This window comes from Elephas maximus, chromosome 22, assembly GCF_024166365.1.
Source record: "Elephas maximus indicus isolate mEleMax1 chromosome 22, mEleMax1 primary haplotype, whole genome shotgun sequence".
NCBI lineage: Eukaryota > Metazoa > Chordata > Mammalia > Proboscidea > Elephantidae > Elephas > Elephas maximus.
The window spans coordinates 1740345-1759277 of NC_064840.1; the positions used below are offsets into that span (position 1 = coordinate 1740345).

Sequence of the window (18933 nt, forward strand, 5' to 3'; positions counted from 1 at the left end):
GAGACACGCTGCCTTAGTTTCCCTGGGGGATCTAAAGGCCAGGAGCTAGGCGCTGTAATTAGTACTAAACCAAAACCAGTTGTCATTGCGTCAGTTCCACCTCCTGGTGATTCTGTGTGTCTGTCAGAGTAGAACTGTGCTCCGTGAGGTTTCAGCAGGGCTTTGAACTGGTTCTTTCATGTGTGATCCACCTCTGAGAACTTGTGTGTCCACCCCAGATAGACTGAATCAGAATCGATATCGTAGCAAGATCTATAAAAATCACCTGGTGATCTTGTGAAACTTTGGATTCTGATTCAGTATATCTGGGGTAGGACATGCAAATTCTCGGCAGGGGGGCCAAACCAGAACAAACTGGTCTGAAACCCTGGTTTTCACCCGGCCTTTCTCCTGAGGCACCTCTGGAGTACTGGAAACTTCAGCTTCTCAGTCAGTAGCCAAACACTTCACCATTTGCAGCGCCCAGGAACTCCAAATGCTTAATACAGGATATTTTATTTCATCCTATGACACCATCAAAGTACCATTAGCCCTGTTTTATTGACTAGGAAGCTGATGGCTTGGTAAGGTTGAGAAACCGTCCCAAACCACACAGCTGTGGATGGCAGAGCCAATACCCAACCCCGGTCTGATTTCAGGACCAGAACCTTGACTGCACTCGGCTGTGTCCCAGAAGTTGGAGACTGAGCTCACAGCACCCTCTCCTTCTGTCCTAGGAACACGAACGGGAGGATGCTACCCAGGGAGAGAGTCGTCTGAGCGTCCACTATGCAGGCCTGCCCACAGAGGCCTGGCAGCTCCACGAGGTAACTGAGCACCCCCAGTGCCAGGGCATCTGGGAGCCATGGGAGCCGGGGAGGGAAGCAATCACTGGACACCACCCACGTGAGGTGGCCTGAGGCTCCGGGTCATCCAAGGCCCTCCTCGTGCTGCTTCATGTGACCCGCCCCATAGAGCACCCAGTCATGTCCACCTGTCATCTCCACTTAGAAGTCTGTTAGATGCCATCACCTGAACGAGGACGGAACAGAACATCTGATGTCCACTCTCCTGACCATTGTCCCTGCCCCCATCTCCTTACCACAGCACTTGACACTGCTGTCCACCAGCTGTTCCAGCCCATATGCTAGGAGCCACACTTCTGCTCCCCGACATCCAGCTCCAGCAGCCACGGCAGCCCCAGACACCCCAGGCCTGTCTTCTCTCTGCCCAGTGCAGTCAGACCCTGGGGCCACCGTCTTCTCTTGTCTGGAAGCTGAAACAATTCCCTAATTGGTCCGTCTACTTCCTTCTGTCATTCTCGCCCAGAAGCCAGAGTGATTTTATAATGCAAGCCAGGTCACGGCCCTTCTCTGATTAACCCTTCCAGTGCCTCCCATAAATGTAACTGAAGCCCCTCCCCATGGCTGCCACCTTACTACCTGCTGTTCCACCTGTTACTGTCTGAGCCCCACCCACTCCGGCCCTCCGTTTTGTCCTTGGACTACCAGGCTTGCCTCAGCACTTGTCAGGACTCTCTACTCTTCCATCTCCGGACAGCAGGCAGGTTCCTGCCATCCAGCCTCGGCAGCAAAGTCCCCCCTCGGTGAGACTTTCACGGTGGCCACTCTGGTGCCCCCACCTTATCCCTCCTCCTTGTGGCGTGACCCCCAGTTCTATTTTCTTCATGCCCCTTATCACCCTCTCATCACTGCCCTGGCCTATCACATGTCTTCCTGATGTGCTCATTTGTGTTCACCCCTCCCCCCTTGAGAACGTCGCCTCCTCAATAGCGGAGACCTTGGTGGTCGTCGGCTCACTCTAAGTCCATGTGGAAAGGCTGCCGTGTGTCGACCTTCCCAGACCTGTCACAGGACTCACAGTACCAGGTGCCTCCCACGTGCTGGAGTAGGATTGTGCTTCACGGGGTTTTCAGTGGCTTATTGAAAGATCTCCAGGTCTTTCTTCCGAGGCACACCTGGGTGGACTCAAACAACCATACAAATGACTTAGAACATTGAAGATTTGTGCACTTGACGTATGTTAATATATATGTAAAACGGACATCCTTTTTATAGTTTATAACTTCAAAAACTAGTCCTAATCTGACCCAGGGAATACTTGAGTGATAACACCAATATTAGATTATTGTTTAAAAAGCAAAAATGAAAAACGCTTGCCATTAAGGTCGGTTCTGACTCCTGGAGACCCCACGTGTGTCCGAGCAGAACTGTGCTCCTAAAGGTTTTCCGTGGGTGGTTTTTGGGAAGTAGATCACCAGGCCTTTCTTCCAAGGTGCCTCTGGGTGGACTCGAATCTCCAGCCTTTCAGATAGCGTCCAAGTGCATAGACGGTTTGTGCCACCTGGAGACTGAACACCTAGTAGGGCTCGGTGGATATCTGTTGGAGGAGTGATTGGTGGTTTGGGGTTGCTAGTCTCATGGCTTTGCCAAAAAATATGTCAAGGACCCACTGAGTTCTCACAATTTGTATAAAAATTAGAGCTTTCTTGACCTGACATTTGCTTTCTTGCCTTCTGTTTCGTCATTTTTTTTTTTTTCAAAAAAGAAGTGTTTTCCGTACCCCCAGCTCTCCGTGGAGTGCCCTTTCCCCCATATTCTCAGCCCTCACTCTCTCTGTTCTCTTTCCTTTCCACACCCGCTCTCAGGGAAGGCTCTGTAAACTCTCACACTGAGGGCTGAGTGTGTGATGAGGCTGAGTGAATCTCTGCCCAGGACAAAACAGAAACAAAAATGTGAAAAAACGGTAGTGCCGACACACTGGTGGGGGGGAGCTAGGCGTAGGCAGGGCTGGCCCTGGGGTGGCCTTCTCCCTTCCATTCGATGGCACCATGTGCACACCTGCCTGTCCCTGTGGCAGCCGTGGTGCCAGGCTCCCACATCTGGGAAGGTGACTCCAGCTTTGTGAGGCCCAGGCAGAGCTGAGAAACAACACTCGGTACAGATATTCAGCTAAGCCGTAGAATCCCTGCTCTCAGCCCTCGCTCCTGAAGAGCAAGACCCCTTCTCAGACCTGGCCTTCTGACTGTGCTATTTGAAGTCCCTGTCCCTATAGGATTTATGTGAGAGCCACCATTATATTTTGAATCCCAAATTCCTTTTTAAAAATTAAAAAAAGAAAAATTTACAGTGTCTTTTAGAGGTCCTGGGTAGTACGAGCAGTTTGGGAGATCAACTGCTAACCTAAAGGTTGGTGGTTGAAACCCACCCAGTGGCTGTGTGGAAGAAAGGCCTGGCAACCTGCCTCTGTAAAGATTACAGCCAAGAGACACTCGTGGAGCACGGTTCTACTCTGAAAACACAGGGGGTCGCCATGAGTCAGTATTGATGGCAACGAGTTAGGTTTTTGGTTTTCGATTTTTTTAGAGTAGTTTTCTGTTTTCAGAAGAAATGCGCAGAAAATACAGAATTCCCGTATGTATCTCCTCCCCTGGAAACCCTGGTTGCATAGTGGTTAAGTGCTATGGCTGCTAACCAAAGCGTTGGCAGTTTGAATCCGCCAGGTGCTCCTTGGAAACTCTATGGGGCAGCTCTACTCTGTCCTACAGGGTCGCTACGAGTCGGGATCGACTGGACAGCACTGGCTTTGGTCTGGTTTGTCTCCTCCTCCCCCTGCAGTTTCCCCTGTTATTATCAAGTTGCACTTGGCGCGCTACATCTGTTGCCACTTAGGAACCAGTGTGGATACATTACTATGAACTACAGTCCACAGCTGGCACAAAAGTTCTCTGTGTGGGACAGGCCTGGGGGTCTGTGACGTGCCCACTGTGACAGGTGTCCCGCAGAACAGCCTCGCTGCCCTAGAAGTGCCCTGTGCTCTGGCTGTCCTCCCTCGTCTCCTCCCGAGCCCCTGGCAACCACTGATCTTTTCCCCGTCTCTGTAGTTGTATCTTCCCCAGAGTGCCATGTAGTTGGTATCATAGTTTGTAGCTTTCTCATACTGGCTTCTTTCACTCGAAAATACCAGAAGGATTTTTTTTACATGAGGTTGGAAACCACTTCCTCTGCTGCCGCCAGCTGGACATTTAAACAAGGCTGCAGGCCACAGACAGGAGCCCTGGTGGTGCAGTGTTTAAAGCACTCAGCTGTGAACCAAAAGGTTGGCTGTTCGAACCCACCAGCCCCTGCACAGGAGAAAGATGTGGCAGTCTGCTTCCATAAAGATCACAGTCTTGGAAACCCTGTGGGGCAGTTCTACTCCATCTTGTAGGGTCCCTATGAGTGGGAAGCGACTCGAGGGCAATGGGTGTTTTTGGCAGGACACGGACTCTGCGCTCCCCTCCCTTTAGGTTTGCAGGGTGTCTGAGGGAGCCAGTGAGGCACCTAGCACAAGCAGGAATAGTGGAGCTTCAGGGCAAAGGCTGGGGACAGGCAGGGTGCCCGGATCTCCCAGCCCTCTGCCTGCTCTGTGCACTGCTAAGTTTTTCTTCAAAGTTCCAGGGCCAGCTAGCTGCAAGAGAGAGATAACATATGAGACCCAAACCATTGTTGCCTTCGAGTCAATTGCAACTCACAGAGACCCTATAGGACAGAGTAAAACTGCCTCAATAGAGTTTCTAAGGAATGGCTGTTGGATTTGAACTGCTGACCTTTTGGTCGCAGCTAAGCTCTTAACCACTGGACCACCAGGGCTCCAGTACATGAGACAGTAGCTCCCAAAAGACTGTCTTTTGGGCTGAGTGTCTTTGTGTCCCTTGGAAGCCGGGGGGCAGACAGGGTGGGGTTAGAAAGCATTCGCCCTTTGCACCAGCTTCATCGGGGTGGGGGACTGATCACCACACACCTGCTGTAACACTAGAACCTCACCTGGTTCCCAGGAAGACATTTGGGGATCTCCAGTCCCGGCTCTGATCCTTGCTTGGGTTTGCAGTCTGCTTTCTGGTAGCCCTGGTTAAGAGAGTGAAGTTGATTATCAGGGCTCTGAATTACGAATCGAAGGCCCTGAGTGGTGCAAATCATGAACACACTTTCTGCTAACCAAAAGGTTGGAGGTTCAAACCTGCCCAGAAGTGCCTCAGAAGAAAGGGTTGGTGATCATTTCCAAAAAATCGGCATTAAAAACCCCATGGAGCACAGTTCTGCTCTGACGTGTGGGGTCTTCATGAGTCAGAGTCAACTCAAAGGTGATTGTGTGTGTGTGTGTGTGTGTGTGTGTGTAATTATGGATGTAAGAAGATGTGTGGTCAGCACCTTCCCTGAGGCCGGATCAGAAATGCTTTGCTTTTTAACACTTTGAAGAGGTCTTTTGCAGCACATTTGCCCAATGCAATATGTCATTTGCTTTCTCAACTGGTGCTTCCATGGTTGTTGATGGTTGATCCAAGTTGAATGAAATCCTTCACAACTTCAGTCTCTTCTCCAGACTTTCACACCAGTCCAGTGTCTCCAAGGATGTGATGGGGTCCCTTGCCTCTCCCCAGCCACTGCACAAACTGGCCAGTTGGGGTCATGTTCCCAGGCCTGAACCATCCACTGTGGCTGTGGGGGGCAGGGAAGGTGGGGGAGAGGAGGAGGGAGACTTGCATTGAGTGCTCAGCCCTTGATTGCATGTTTCACCTGGAGCAGGAGTGGACCCACCCGTGTTGTCCATGGATTGAGAGGGAGGGAGGGGAAGATCCCAAGAGGAACCTAAGGAAGAAGCGACAGACGCTGTTTGGGACAGACACCCACTGAGGTCCTCACGCACCCTGTAAGCAGCCTCCTTTTCTCTATCCTTTCTCTCTGCAGCGGAAAGCAGACCATGGTCGGCTTCACCACACGCTCGCCACAGTGACCGAGGAACACGATTTGGCTGTGAAGGAGAAGTGCCACCTCCGAGCCAAGCTGGAGAACCTAGAACAGGTCCTAAAGGTAGGACACTGCTGGCTTGGTAACCCTGCCTGTCTTTCTTAGGGTCAGCATGAGGAAGGGGGCTGAATTTCAAAGCAGGGAGCGGTAGAAACGGTTTTCAAAGCCATCATCAGAATCCCGGGCTCTGGGGGCCGTGTTTACCCTCCCTTATGCTGTAAAAGGCAATAAATAACAAAATGCGAGTGTTTCTGGAAGCGATCCCGTAAAGCCAATTATCCATTTTCATCTCTTAGGATGTTAAACACAGCTGAGCCAGAGAGGCAAGGCAGCATCCTGAATGGGAACTGAGCTTCCTTAAGTGACAGACCAGAGGTGTCAACGCGGGTTTCTCTAACTGCGTGAATTTTAAGCTGTTCCTCAGATGTTTAATGACCTTTGTTGTAAAGAGAACAGCTAACTCAGAAAACTGCTTTATCAGGGTGTGGGTAATTGGATGCTCTCCAAGCATTTCCCATGGGCTGGGACCTCCTTCAGTATTTAATGGGTGGGCTGACTTGCTCTTGGTGCCACTGAGTTAAGCAGAATGAATTCTTCAGCTTTTTTTTTTTTTTAAGTGCTAATTTTTTTTTATTGGGTTCTCATTGAGGATTTTTTTTTAAAAGAACAATAATCACCTCCAGCCCTACCATGGAGTATATAGATTGCTTGAGTCATTTGCATTTCACAAGTAAGGAAAACAGTGACGTGCTGCGCTGGCTCATGTTCTTAAATCAAAAAGTGGTTCTGACTCTACCCGTAGCTCGTTGAGGGAAGCTGCTGGAGCTTCGAGGGTCGCTAACTCAAATGCCGTCAGGGACCCAGCAGGCACTATAACGAATGCAAGAAACAGACACTTGTTTGCGTATTAACGCCTTAAGAATATTTTCACCTCCTAAAAAGATTCACATTTTCCCCACTTTTCTCTAAGACCGTAACCTTTCTGTCTTTCATCTTCCCATGTTTTAGAGCTCTGGCTTCGGAAAAATCTTTCCTTACTACAATAAAAAGAACATTGCGAGCCTCAGTGTCAGGCACACAATAGGGAGTGGTGGGGTCTGTGGCAAGCCATGTCGACTTAGAATAAATCTACATGTCTAAAACCACATGGCCTGTCAGAAGGAGACAAATAATACTCAGCTCTAGAAATGCAGACTTTCTAGTTCATTTCTTCATTCATAAATATTTTTTCAGAGCCAATTATATTAGAGTAGCTATAAAGGAGAATTTAGATTTTTGCTTCGGGAGGATAGAGCAGCAAACAAAACCAGGCTCATGGACCCTACGTTTTAGTGGGAGATGAAAAAAAAAAAGTTGTGTTCGAGTCGCCCTTGACTCACGGCAGCCCTCTTGTGTGTCAGAGTAGAAATGTGCTCCACAGGGTTTTCAGAGGCCAATATTTTGGCAGCAGATCACCAGGCCTTTCTTCCAAGACGCCTCTGGATCAGACATTCAATAAATAGCTTAAAAATGAAATACTAAAAAATATTCAAATAATCCAAAAGAAGGTAGGAGAGGGAAAATAGAATGACAGAGAGGGAACAAACGGAAAACAAGTAACAGAGCCGTAGCCCGAGACTGAAACTTATCGACTAAGACACTGAGGATAATTGCCATGCAGTTTATTTTGAATTTGATTTTGCATCCGGTCCTTACATCAACCTTGGGAGTTGGTGTCCTTTTTCTCCGTTCTATAACCGAGGAGTGGAGACTCAGAGAGTGACATAACTTACCCAGATCACACAGCCTGTGAGGACAGAACTGGCATCTGGACGAAGATCTTGCTGACCGTGTTCCCTCCGTGACGAAATAGTGCTTTGGGAAAATGATGTTAATAAGGGTGGGCAGAATGAGCAACACTCAAAAACAGTTGCCAGCGAGCCGATTCCAACTCACAGTGACCCCACGTGTGCCAGGATAGAACTGCCCTCCACGGGGTTTTCAGGGTCTGATGTTTTGGAAGTCAGTCACCAGGCCTCTCTTCTGGGGCACCTCTGGGTGGACTCAAACCTCTAACCTTCTGGTTAGTAGTCAAGAGCTTCACCATTGGCACCACCCAGGGACTCCTTAAACTAAGATACCTGGATAAATATATTTATTTTGGCCTCCAGAATTTGTATGCCTCTTTTTCGTGCAAATTCTCACTACGATGAGTCTAATTTCCATAGATGGTACAGGAAGTCACATGGCATTTGAAAAAAATGACTTTCAATCGCTCCTCTTTTTATTTTTGAAGACATGAGCTCAGCAGATGCCTGCATTTCCACCAGATGCTGGGTCAAAGGAAGTTGCGTGCCCAGGAAGGCTTCGGTATTTCCATGGTGCATAGCAGGTCCCGCTAACGTGACATTAAAAGCATTGCTGTTGACTCCTGAAAGGGAAATTACTTTTCCTGTAATCTCTTCGCTCAGGCAAGGCCAGGTCCAAAGCAGAAGATAAATCCACCTTTGTTCTAACGTCAGGAGATAGCTCAGTTTGCCCCACGTTCATTCACTCCGTGTCACATCCGTGCTTTCCTCGGGAAGTCACATCTTGGCATTTGTGGGCTACTTAAGCACTGGCGTTAATGTCGGCATCTGGTTATAAATATCCCTGCTTTAAAAATAAATCAGGCCACAGGCAGAGCCTTTCAGACAGGCATTTCTTGCATAATCCTTACTGCTTTTCAGATGTGAGCTCTTCTCCTGGGATGTGTCATGTGCCTCTGGATTAGGGAAGATAGATGATAGATGACTGATGATAAAGGGGGTAGATAGAGAAGGAGAGATGGAGAGAGATGGACGGCTGGATGGATGGACGACGGGTGGGTGGGCGATGGATGGATGGATGGATGGATGGATGGATGGATGGATGGATGGATGGATGGATGGATGGATGGATGGATGGATGGATGGATGGACGATGGGTGCGTGGGTGATGGATGGATGGATGGATGGATGATGGGTGGGTGGGTGATGGGTGGATGGGTGGGTGGATGATAGATGATAGGTAGACGATAGATAGAAGATAGATAAATGATAGACAGGGAAGCTGAGGACTGGGGCAGTAGCTGAGAGGGGAACGTGGGCTTTGAAGGCAAGATTAGGAAAGATGGGCACTGAAGCTAAAAAAGTCCCCAGGTAGCCTTGCCCTCCTGATGACTGCACCCACCACACTTACCCGCAGAGATTCCCTCCTCTGAGGTGTATATCTTCTCACAGTTATGTTTTCTGACAGGTCCCTGAGTGGCACAAATGGTTTGTGTTCGACTGCTAACCTTAAAGGCTGGCGGTTCAAACCCCCCCAGTGGCACCACGGAATAAAGGCCTGATGACTGCTTCCAAAAGGTCACAGCCATTTAACACCCTGTAGAACGTAGTTCTCCTCTGACACACATGGGGTCGCTATTAGTCTGGGTCAACTCCACGGCCAAGGGTTTGGTTTTTGGTTAATGATTTTCTGACTCCTACTTCACACTGCCTTGGTTCGTTAGCCTGAGAAATTCCCAAGCCATTTCCGTCGCTGTCATCTCAGTCCATCTAGTCCACCTGCGTTCATCTTCAGCCTCTCTACAGAGACGCCGTGGAGGTGTCTGTCTGCTGCCCTTTATCCACGAGCTGGTCCTGCCTCCATGGCCCCAGGCTCTCACGCAGACGCCTGGAACCGTTTCTGTGTTTGGTGAATGTTCCGAATGAGTCCTTGAAGGAAGGTGGTTTCCTCCGCTTCTAATAACTTCCTTCCCAAAGCTAAATAAAGATTACATGGGCTGATTTGGCAGTGCCCCACTGCAAAATAAACAGAAGCGCAAGAATTAGCAGGAACAATAGTGTAATTAAGCAGCTGCCGAATTGTTCGCCCAGGCCGGGTTAGCTGCTTGGGGGTCTAAAGCCGCTCACCCGCCCCGGTCATGGTTCAGGATGAGAGTGGTTGCTTGCAGGGTGTCTCGTCCCAGAAGCAGGGCCGTGGTGACGGGCACACTGGCATGAGGTATGACACCTGGGGTGGTGCCCAGCCTTTGCTCCGTTCCAGCTATGCGGCCGTAAGCAAGGGGCCTCGCTGCCGCGAGCCTTGTCCCCTGTTTGTAAAATCTTGACCCCCGCACACAGCTCGGCACCTGCGCGCCAAAACGCCCCCGTGTATGTGAGAGTAGACTCTGCTCCACAGGGTTTTCACTGGTAGATTTTTTAGAAGTAGATTGCCAGGTCTTTCTTCCGAGGAGTCTCTGGGTGGACTTGAACCTCTAACCTTTTTGTTAGCAGCTAAGTGTATTAATCGTTTGGACCACCCAGGGACTCTGCCTGGCATACAGTTAGTGCTTAATAAATAGTAGCCACCCTCTTTTACTTATCACCATCACCTTTCCATCACGATTGTGATTGTCACTCACTGCTTGTGGCTTGAGCCCCTGCCTGCTTCACAAATCCTGGCTCCCCTCAGGCATGTGTGTGGTATCACGGTCACTTATCCTCCACAGGTTCAACGGGAGAACCGTTCTTACATTTGTAGGAAAAGGTAACACAGAGTACTTAGTAGATGGTAGGTACAATTCTATCTCATGTAAGGTTCACAACAACTCTATGAGGTACGTGTTAAGTAATAAAAACCAAACCAGTTGCCACTGAGTTGACTCTGACTTATGGCGACCCTGTATGTGCTCCGTAGAGTTTTCAATCACTGAGTTTTTGGAAGGAGATCATCAGGCCTTCAAGTCTTTAGAAGTGACTGGACCCAAGTTGGTTATCACAGCTCTGCAGGAAAAGGCATATCTCAAGACTGGCTCTTGGGGGGCGGGGGTGTATGGGAAGTACCAGATCTCCTGCCCAGGAAGGTCAGAGCTAGTCAGGCTCAGGACAGGCACAGACGTAAGAGGAGGCGTGTGTGGTTTGCCCACCTGCCGTGTTCTGGACCCACCCTGAGGAGGTTACCATGATGACTGAGGGCTCGGCTCCGGGTTTACGGGGTTTGCTCACTCAGGTTCTGTTTCCCCGGGGTCTGATGGGTTCTGCGCACCTGAGTTCCATTTCTATGGGGTCTTATGGGTTCTGCTCACTCATATTCCATTTCCCTGGGACTTTATGGGTTCTGCTCACCTGAGTTCCGTTTTCCTGGGATCTTACAGGTTCTGCTCACTCAGGTTCCATTTCCCTGGGACCACAGGTTCTGTGCCTTCTCATGCAGCAGAGAAACCACCACTTGTCTGCCGGGTGCAGAGCTAATTACAGCTTCTGGGTGGGCTGGATTCTTCTCTAGAGACAGCAGGGGGGACACAAAGGTTATTCCACTAAAACTTGAAGGTGAATCACAGCACGTCACCCTCGTGGGCTCGCATGGAACAGTGGGCAGAAGGGAGACTTGGCTTCTTAGCAGCGCACTGCCATGTGAACAGTGGACCTTCCACAGTTTGTGTTAGTTACTGCTGTTAGGCTCCAAGATATTTCTCAGAGGGAAGGAGCTTTCGGTGGACAAGGGTGGGTGAAGCTGGGCAAAATGGCAAAAGGATATGACCTGCCCCTGTGTGTCCTTCTTCCATGTTTTCCCATGCCCTTCCCCCACCTCGGCCCCTACGAACCCTCTCTCACCCCTCCCTCCAAGGCCTCTTTGCATCCTTGCTTCTTTTGGGTCATCCTTCAAATTGAGGAAATAATGGGTGTGTGCACTTTGTTCATGCATCTTGAAGGCTAAAATCCTTTAAGACGCCAAAAATACATAAAAATAAAGTTACATATATAGGTATGTATATATCTATAAGTATACATAAATATACATATGCATACATACACATATATGCATAGACATATCAAACCAAAAAACCCATTGCCGTTGAGTTGATTCCGACTCATAGGACAGAGTAGAGCTGCCCAATAGAGTTTCCAAGGAGCGCCTGGCCGATTCTAACTGGCGACCTTTTGGTTAGCAGCCATAGCTCTTAGCCACTATGCCGCCAGGGTTTCCAACACACACGTATACATGCATACGTATGCATACACATATACTTGTTTTTATAGATATATACACATACATACACATAGGTATATACACATCTATCCATATACATGGCAGCGGTGGTGGCCCAGTGATTAAGAGCTACGGCTGCTAACCAAAGGGTTTTTGGTTTTTTATACGTACACATACGTAGATATACACATATCCATACACATGAAAAAAAAAAAAAAACAAACCCACTGCTGTCGAGTTGATTCCAACTCATAGTGACCCCACAGGACAAAGAACTGCCCCAGAGAGTTTCCAAGGAGTGCCTGGTGGATTCGAACTGCCGACCTCTTAACCACTACACCACCAGCATTTCCTCCATCCGCATACATATAGATAAATATACATATATATGCGTACACATACATGTGCATTCATAGACTCACAGCGACCCTACAGGACAGCATAGAAGTGCCCCGTAGGGGTTCCACGCCGTGGCTGGTAGATTCGAACTGCTGACCTTTTGGTTAGCAACAAGCTCTTAACCACTGTGCCTCCAGGGCCCCTACAAAGATATATGTACATACGGATACACGTGTGTATATACGCACACAGATATATGTACATACATATGGATACACACGTGTATATACGCACACAGATATATGTACACACATACAGATACACACGTGTATATACGCACATAGATATATGTACATACATACAGATACACACGTGTATATACACACACAGATATATGTACATACATATGGATACACACGTGTACATACGCACACAGATATATGTACATACATATGGATACACACGTGTATATATGCACACAGATATATGTACATACATATGGATACACACGTGTATATACACACACAGATATATGTACATACATATGGATACACACGTGTACATACGCACACAGATATATGTACATACATATGGATACACACGTGTACATACGCACACAGATATATGTACATACATACAGATACACACGTGTATATACACACACAGATATATGTACATACATATGGATACACACGTGTACATACGCACACAGATATATGTACATACATATGGATACACACGTGTATATATGCACACAGATATATGTACATACATACAGATACACACGTGTATATACACACACAGATATATGTACATACATATGGATACACACGTGTACATACGCACACAGATATATGTACATACATATGGATACACACGTGTATATACGCACACAGATATATGTACATACATACAGATACACACGTGTATATACACACACAGATATATGTACATACATATGGATACACACGTGTACATACGCACACAGATATATGTACATACATATGGATACACACGTGTATATACGCACACAGATATATGTACATACATACAGATACACACGTGTATATACGCACACAGATATATGTACATACATATGCATACACACACATACATACAGATATACACACACACACGCACACGTGCATATATGTTGTTGTTAGTTGCCGTTGAGTCGCCTCCAGTGCATGGTGACCTCACGTATAACGTATTAAACACGGCCCGGTCCTGCACCGTGTTCGGGGTGTTGGTCTATTTGAAGCCATTGTGTGGCTATTGTGGCCACCTCGTGGAGGGTTTCCCGCGCATTTGCTGACCCTCTACTCTACCAACCACGAGGTCCTTCTGCGGCGGTCAGTCCCTCCTATGACGCATCTGCAGTAAACAAGTCAATGTCTGTAATCCACAGGGTTTTCATTGGCTGGTTTTCAGAAGTAGCTTACCAGGCCTTTCTTCCTGGTCTTAGTCTGGAGGATCCACTGAACCTGTCTGCCATAGGTGACCGTGCTGGGATTCGACCCGTGGTACAGCTTCCAGCATCAGAGCGGCACGTAGGCCACCACATTATGAAAAAGGGACAGACGGGTGAAGTATTAAAAAAAAAGTATATGTACACACCCGCACACACACACGTGTACGTATGCATGTATGTATGCATTATATATTATGATATATGATCTGTTATATATAATTATGTATTGTATATTAAAATTTTTTTGGGTATATTATAATTATATAATTAATAAAAAAAAGTCAAGTTCAAGCCCAAGAGAAGCTACGTTCGGCCTCCTTGCCCCCATCTATGCCAAGGTGGGTCCTGACATCACAGATACGTAAGGCAGCAGGTGGCAGGAGGAGGGGCGGGTCCACGCCCTTTGTGGTGTCTGGCAGGACCCCATAAGATGTCTTAGCAGCTGTAACGTGGTGTCGTTTCTCATGCCTGTCCTGTGTTGCTGGGGCTCACGGATGGGCATTGTTAGTGGTGATAAAGAGCCCCCCTGGATGGTGTAAATGGCGAATATGCTCGGCTGCTAACCAGAAGGTTGGAGGTTCAAGTCCACCCAGAGGCACCTCGGAAGAAAGACCTGGCAATCTGCTTCTGAAGAACCAGCTATTGAAAGCCCTGTGTTGCCCAGTTCTCCCCTGACACACGCAGGGTCACCACCATGAGTTGGAGTTGAAACCACGGCAACTGGCAAAATATGACTTAAATACGAATAAAGTGCTTGAACTAGTGCCCGGTTTATAGGAGAAGATCAATAGATGTTCACTGCTGTTTGTAAATGACCTGGAAAAAAATAGAGAAGCGAGGGATCACGTTCTCCAAATGAGGAAACAAGAAAGCGGCCTTAGTCTGAAGACTCCCAGCTCTGCACGGAGGAAAAGTAAAAGCAGGGGCCGGGGAGGCTCCCTGGCAGCAGGGTCTCCCGGTCCGCTCTGTCCCCTCGGGAGAAGCCTGGGCGGGAGAGGGGCTGCTGTGGGGAGGCGTGTCGTCCATGCACCCCCGGCTCAGGCTGAGTCAGAGTGGGCTGGCTGCTCTGCGCTCACGACGCGTGCGGCCGGCTGGTGCTGAGCCTGCTGTCTTGTCCCCACAGCACATGCGAGAGGCCGCCGAGCGGCGGCAGCAGCTGGAGGTGGAGCATGACCAAGCCCTGGCCGTCCTCACCGCCAAGCAGCAGGAAATCGACCTTCTGCAGAAGGTGAGGGGAAGGCGGGACATGGTGGGTAAGTACTGGTGCCATCGGAGGGTGGCTACACTCACTGGCTCAAGGGCCCCCTTTCCTTACAGAGAGAGCCCTAGAGTCATTTCTGCTTTCCCATATTCTCTCGTTTCCCCAAAATCAACTTGTGTTCCTTTCCTCTGATGAACACACAGATTGGAAGTTGTAGCACCTGACGCTGGTGAGGTTGCAGGAGAAAGGCCCTCCCACGCGCGCGTGGCCGGGTAGGGGAATCAAGCCGTCTACAAGCTGCAAGACTAAAATTAAAACACACTGGGTGGGACGGGGCAACCCCTGCCTGGGAGTGTGCCCTGCAGGAGATACAGAGCTGTCAAGAGGAGACTATTTGTGATTGTGTTTGGAGTATGGTTGTAGTGGGGGTGGGAACTGGGTGAGACAGAATGCCCCTCCTACTGAGGTGTACAGGGGGCACTTCCACACTGTGGAACAGGGTGAGGTTATTAAAAGGAATTGTTTGGGTTTCTATTGTTATCCTGGGGAGATAAGCACCACGTGTTATTAAGTGAGCAAGTCAAGTTGCAGAGAAATATTTGTAGAGTGATCCCACTTAGAAAGGAAAAGGGCGACAAAAGAGAAGGAGAGAAGTGAAAAGAGAAAAGGAGGGAGACAGGGATTGGAGAGGAAGGAAGGAACACTCTGTAGCCCCTGTGACGGGGTGTCAGCTGAGGAGCCAGCTCCCAGCCCTCTCCTGGCCCTAGGCATGGCCCTCACCCTCCTCTCTCTCCAAATGGGGATGAAGACCCCACTTGTAGGGCCAAGGAGCTTGAGGCTCCTTGGGCTGCGGAAACAAAACACTACAAAGTGGATGGCTTTAAAGAATGGGAGCTTAGTGTGTCAGGGTTCTGGGGGCTGAAGTGCAAGCCAAGGTGTCAGCTGCGTGCGTTCCTTCTCAGGGATCCACAGGAACCCCCCCCTCCCCAAGCCTCTCCTGGCTTCTGGTGGCTGCCAGCCCCCCTGTTTGTTCCTCTGCTGCTTGTAGACATGTCTTCTTCTGGGGTCTGTCTTCCGCATGTGACTGTCCTCCCTCACCTAAGACACCACTCAGATGGGATTGGGCCACCCTACTCTGGTATAACCTCATAACCGATCACATCTGCATGGAAACCCCCGTCTCCAAATAAACAAGGCCACATTCACAGTAACAGGGGTTTTGGACTTCAGCGAATGTCTCTGGGGGACACAGTGTAATCCGTAACTCTCCACCCTGTGTTGGAAGGGAGGACATGGAGACTCGTGACTAGTTTTCCTCTGTCATCTCCTGCTTGAAGCCTGGAGTTCCCCGCCCTGGCCCTGTCTCCTCCTCCCGTCCAGAACACCTCCAACTGATGCAGACAGGGGAATAAAAGCAAGCGCTGTTCAGGCTCGTACTGGCTGTGGTGGACCTGCCTGAGGCTGGACCCTGGGCACCGGTGCTAGTCTGACACACACGCCACCCAGAGCCGGCTGGGACTGGCGGGAGGTCATTCCCTCTTGGTAGGTACAGGATCCTCTACTTAGCTGCCGGCCTTCCCAGATCTTTGATCCCAAAGTACAGAACACACCAGGGCCCTGGGTGGTGCACACACTTTTCGTTCAACGATTAAAGGTTGGCCGTTCGAACCCACCCAACCGTGCCACAGAAGAAAGCCCTGGCAATCAGCTTCTGCAAAGATTGTTGTCGGTAGGTGCTGTCAAGTCGATTCCAACTTGTAGTGACCCCATGTTACCGAGTAGAGCTGCTCCCGCACAGCTGCCGGGTGGGTTCAAACAGCCGACGTTTCAGTTAGCAGCCCAGCGCGTAACCATTTCTCTACTGCAGCTTCTTTCCATAAAGATTACAGCCGAGAAAACCCCACGCAGCTCAGTTCTACTCTAATACGTGGGGTTGCCATGAGTCGGTGGAATCAATGGCAACAGCTTTTTAAATTTTTTTTATTGTTTGCGCGGCCCGGCTGGTGACCAGAAACTGCCTAAGTGGACTCCTGCCGAGTTTGTTAGCAGCGCTTGGTCAACAGGTAGAGGTCCTCTGATGCCGTCTCCCGAATCATTTCTCAGGCCTCATATTAAGCATAGATTTCATTAGCCACAGCCCTTACAGCCTGTCCTAAGCAGGCTGGTTTCCTGAGCAGCGGTATCTCATTAGATGTTGTCTCAGGAGGTATTGCTGAGACACGGGCAGAGCTGTTTTTCCTGTCTCCTCCCGCTGTGTGCTCAGTGTCCAGCAGACACCTGGATGATACCTGCCTCCATTCATTGCGGCTCCAGAAACTGTCCCCAGACTCGGTCTGCCCAGACAGATAATAAGCCTGCAGAAATACAAATATTGCCCAGCAAGAGTCACAGGCAGTGTTTCTCACGGGAGCATTCTCTAAGAGCCTGGAGTTATATTTACTAATACTTGGATGCCAAGAAGAACAAGCCAGAGCCAACCCTATTATTCAGCCCCAATTATCTCTTGCTGGTGTTATCCAATTTCCTTTGCTCTTTTTTCCCCTCATTTATCATTATTTCTATTTTGGACACATCGATGCTACATCATTGGAGGAGAAACGAGATACGAAGGTGCCGATTTCGCAATTTCTTAGAAGCTCAGATTTTTAAAAAAGCATTAGAAGGGAAAGGTTGAGCGTTGAGTGGAACGAGGCTGGTGAACTGTTTTGGGAATTCATGTTCCCATTTGGTTTTCACCATGGATGGCCGTCAGGCTATGACTGCTGACCAGGTAACTCATTCATTCGTTCAGGAAATGCTGGTTGTCTGCTGTCTGTATTTCAGCCATTCGGCCATTGTTTTAGAAAATGGGAAAACGGTGGCTATTAAGACTGGGCCTCTGCAAGTGTTTAGGGAGAAAAGTTTATTGGTGGTTACCAAGGGCGGGAAAGGAGTCCTCTGGCACAGCGGTTAGTACTTAGCTGCTAACTGAAAGGTTCGTGGTTTGAACCCATCCCGTGGCTCCGTGGGAGAAAGACCTGGTAATCTGCTCCCATAAAGATTAAAAAAATAAATACGCTCATTGCCGTCGAGTCAATTCCGACCCATAGCCACCCTGTAGGACACAGTAGGACTGCGCCATGGGGCCACCCTGTAGGACACAGTAGGACTGCGCCATGGGGCCACCCTGTAGGACACAGTAGGACTGCGCCATGGGGTTTCCAAGGCTGTGGGGTTTACAGGAGCCGACTGCCACCTCCTTCTTCTGCGCAGCAGCTGGTGGGCTTGAAACACTGACCTTTCGGTTAGCAGCTGAATGCTTAATCACTGTGCCACCGGGGCTTCTCCCATAAAAATTACAGCAAGACACCCCTATGGGTCAGTTCTACTCTGGTCACATGGGGTCACTGCGAGTTGGAGTCGACGCAATGACACCTGACAGAAACAGCAGCAAGCAGGAGGGAGAGGGAGTCATTGTTTAAGGAGCGCTGAGCATCTTTTATGAGTCCCTGGGTGGCGCAGCCTGCTGAGTGCTGGGCTCCTAACCGATTCGCCGGAGGTTCAAACTCACCCAGAGGTGCCCAGGAAGAAAGGCCTGGCTTTCTGCTTCTGAAAGATCACAGCCACTGGACAGTTCTACTCTGACATGTGGGGTTGCCATGAATCAGAATACACTCGATGGCAGCTACTTTGGTTTTTTCTTTTTTGGTTTGGAGTATCTGTCAATGGTGACCGAAAATGTGGCAACGGACACGGGTGAGGGTTAATGTAATTGTTTCCCCCTGAGTTGTACATGTGGAATACACTGAACTGGAAATGTTGCATCATATACATTTTTATCAACCTTCTTCCCCCTCCCCCGAAAATAGACTGGGCCTCTGCCGTCACAGTAAAAGAAAATAAAAAGTTAAATGAGCTTAAAACCAAATACCAAACCTAATGCCGTCGAGCTGATTTCGACTCACAGTGACCCTATAGGATGGAGTAGAGCTGCCCCAAAGGGTTTCCACGGAGCGCCTGGTGGATTCACACTGCCGACATTTTGGTTAGCAGACAGGCTCTTAACCGCTGTGCCACCAGGGTTTCCTAAATGAGTTTAGGTCATGATTAACGCTATAAGGGAAATAAACAGAATGAAGTAATGAGAACAATGAGGGCAGTGACTTTAGATGGGAGTGGGATTT

At 49.1% G+C, this 18933-nt stretch overlaps 1 protein-coding gene across 1 annotated transcript in view; it reads left to right on the forward strand.

Annotated features, from left to right (window-relative positions):
* RIMBP2 (RIMS binding protein 2) overlaps positions 1-18933 on the forward strand; it is a 185273-nt gene that overhangs the window by 105728 nt on the left and 60612 nt on the right. Inside the window, exons 3-5 of the mRNA XM_049865588.1 lie at positions 717-806; positions 5727-5849; positions 14693-14797. Of these exons, the coding sequence (XP_049721545.1) occupies positions 14696-14797 (102 nt within the window). The 5' untranslated portion in view covers positions 717-806; positions 5727-5849; positions 14693-14695. The remainder of the gene's footprint in view (positions 1-716; positions 807-5726; positions 5850-14692; positions 14798-18933) is intronic.